A 396-nucleotide genomic window follows, 5' to 3' on the forward strand; every position below is an offset into this window, starting at 1 on the left:
ACACACACACACACACGGCAAACTCTTTCTTCCATCTTGCAGATTGCCCATTCTACGTTGTCATAGAAACGTCTGGATCTGACCCAACACATGACGGGGAGAAACTCCACAATTTCTTAGCTGAAGCAATGACATCATCATTGGTCACTGACGGGACTGTAGCAACCGAAGACTCAAAAATAAAGGTTTTGTTTCTTGTCTTTTAAAGATTAAGTCTGTTGATTTTTTTATAAAAAATCCCATGAAAAGAATTAATAGAAATTGACTAACAAATATTTTTGCATTGCCAAATTGTAATAACGCATATTCCTCTGTGCTATAGGGCTCCATTGTTATCTAAGAAAGAGGAAAAAAACATAATTGAGCCACATGCTGCTCCATTGCGATAAACATGAC

General features: G+C 37.1%; 1 protein-coding gene across 2 annotated transcripts in view; it reads left to right on the top strand.

Annotated features, from left to right (window-relative positions):
• The window catches only part of d2hgdh (D-2-hydroxyglutarate dehydrogenase), a 6,147-nt gene that overhangs the window by 4,129 nt on the left and 1,622 nt on the right, over nucleotides 1-396 (top strand). For both annotated transcript variants that reach the window (XM_032500089.1, XM_032500090.1), the window contains exon 8: nucleotides 43-185. In XM_032500089.1, the coding sequence (XP_032355980.1) occupies nucleotides 43-185 (143 nt within the window). The remainder of the gene's footprint in view (nucleotides 1-42; nucleotides 186-396) is intronic.

Source organism: Etheostoma spectabile, chromosome 20 (assembly GCF_008692095.1).
Source record: "Etheostoma spectabile isolate EspeVRDwgs_2016 chromosome 20, UIUC_Espe_1.0, whole genome shotgun sequence".
NCBI classification, from domain to species: Eukaryota; Metazoa; Chordata; class Actinopteri; order Perciformes; family Percidae; genus Etheostoma; species Etheostoma spectabile.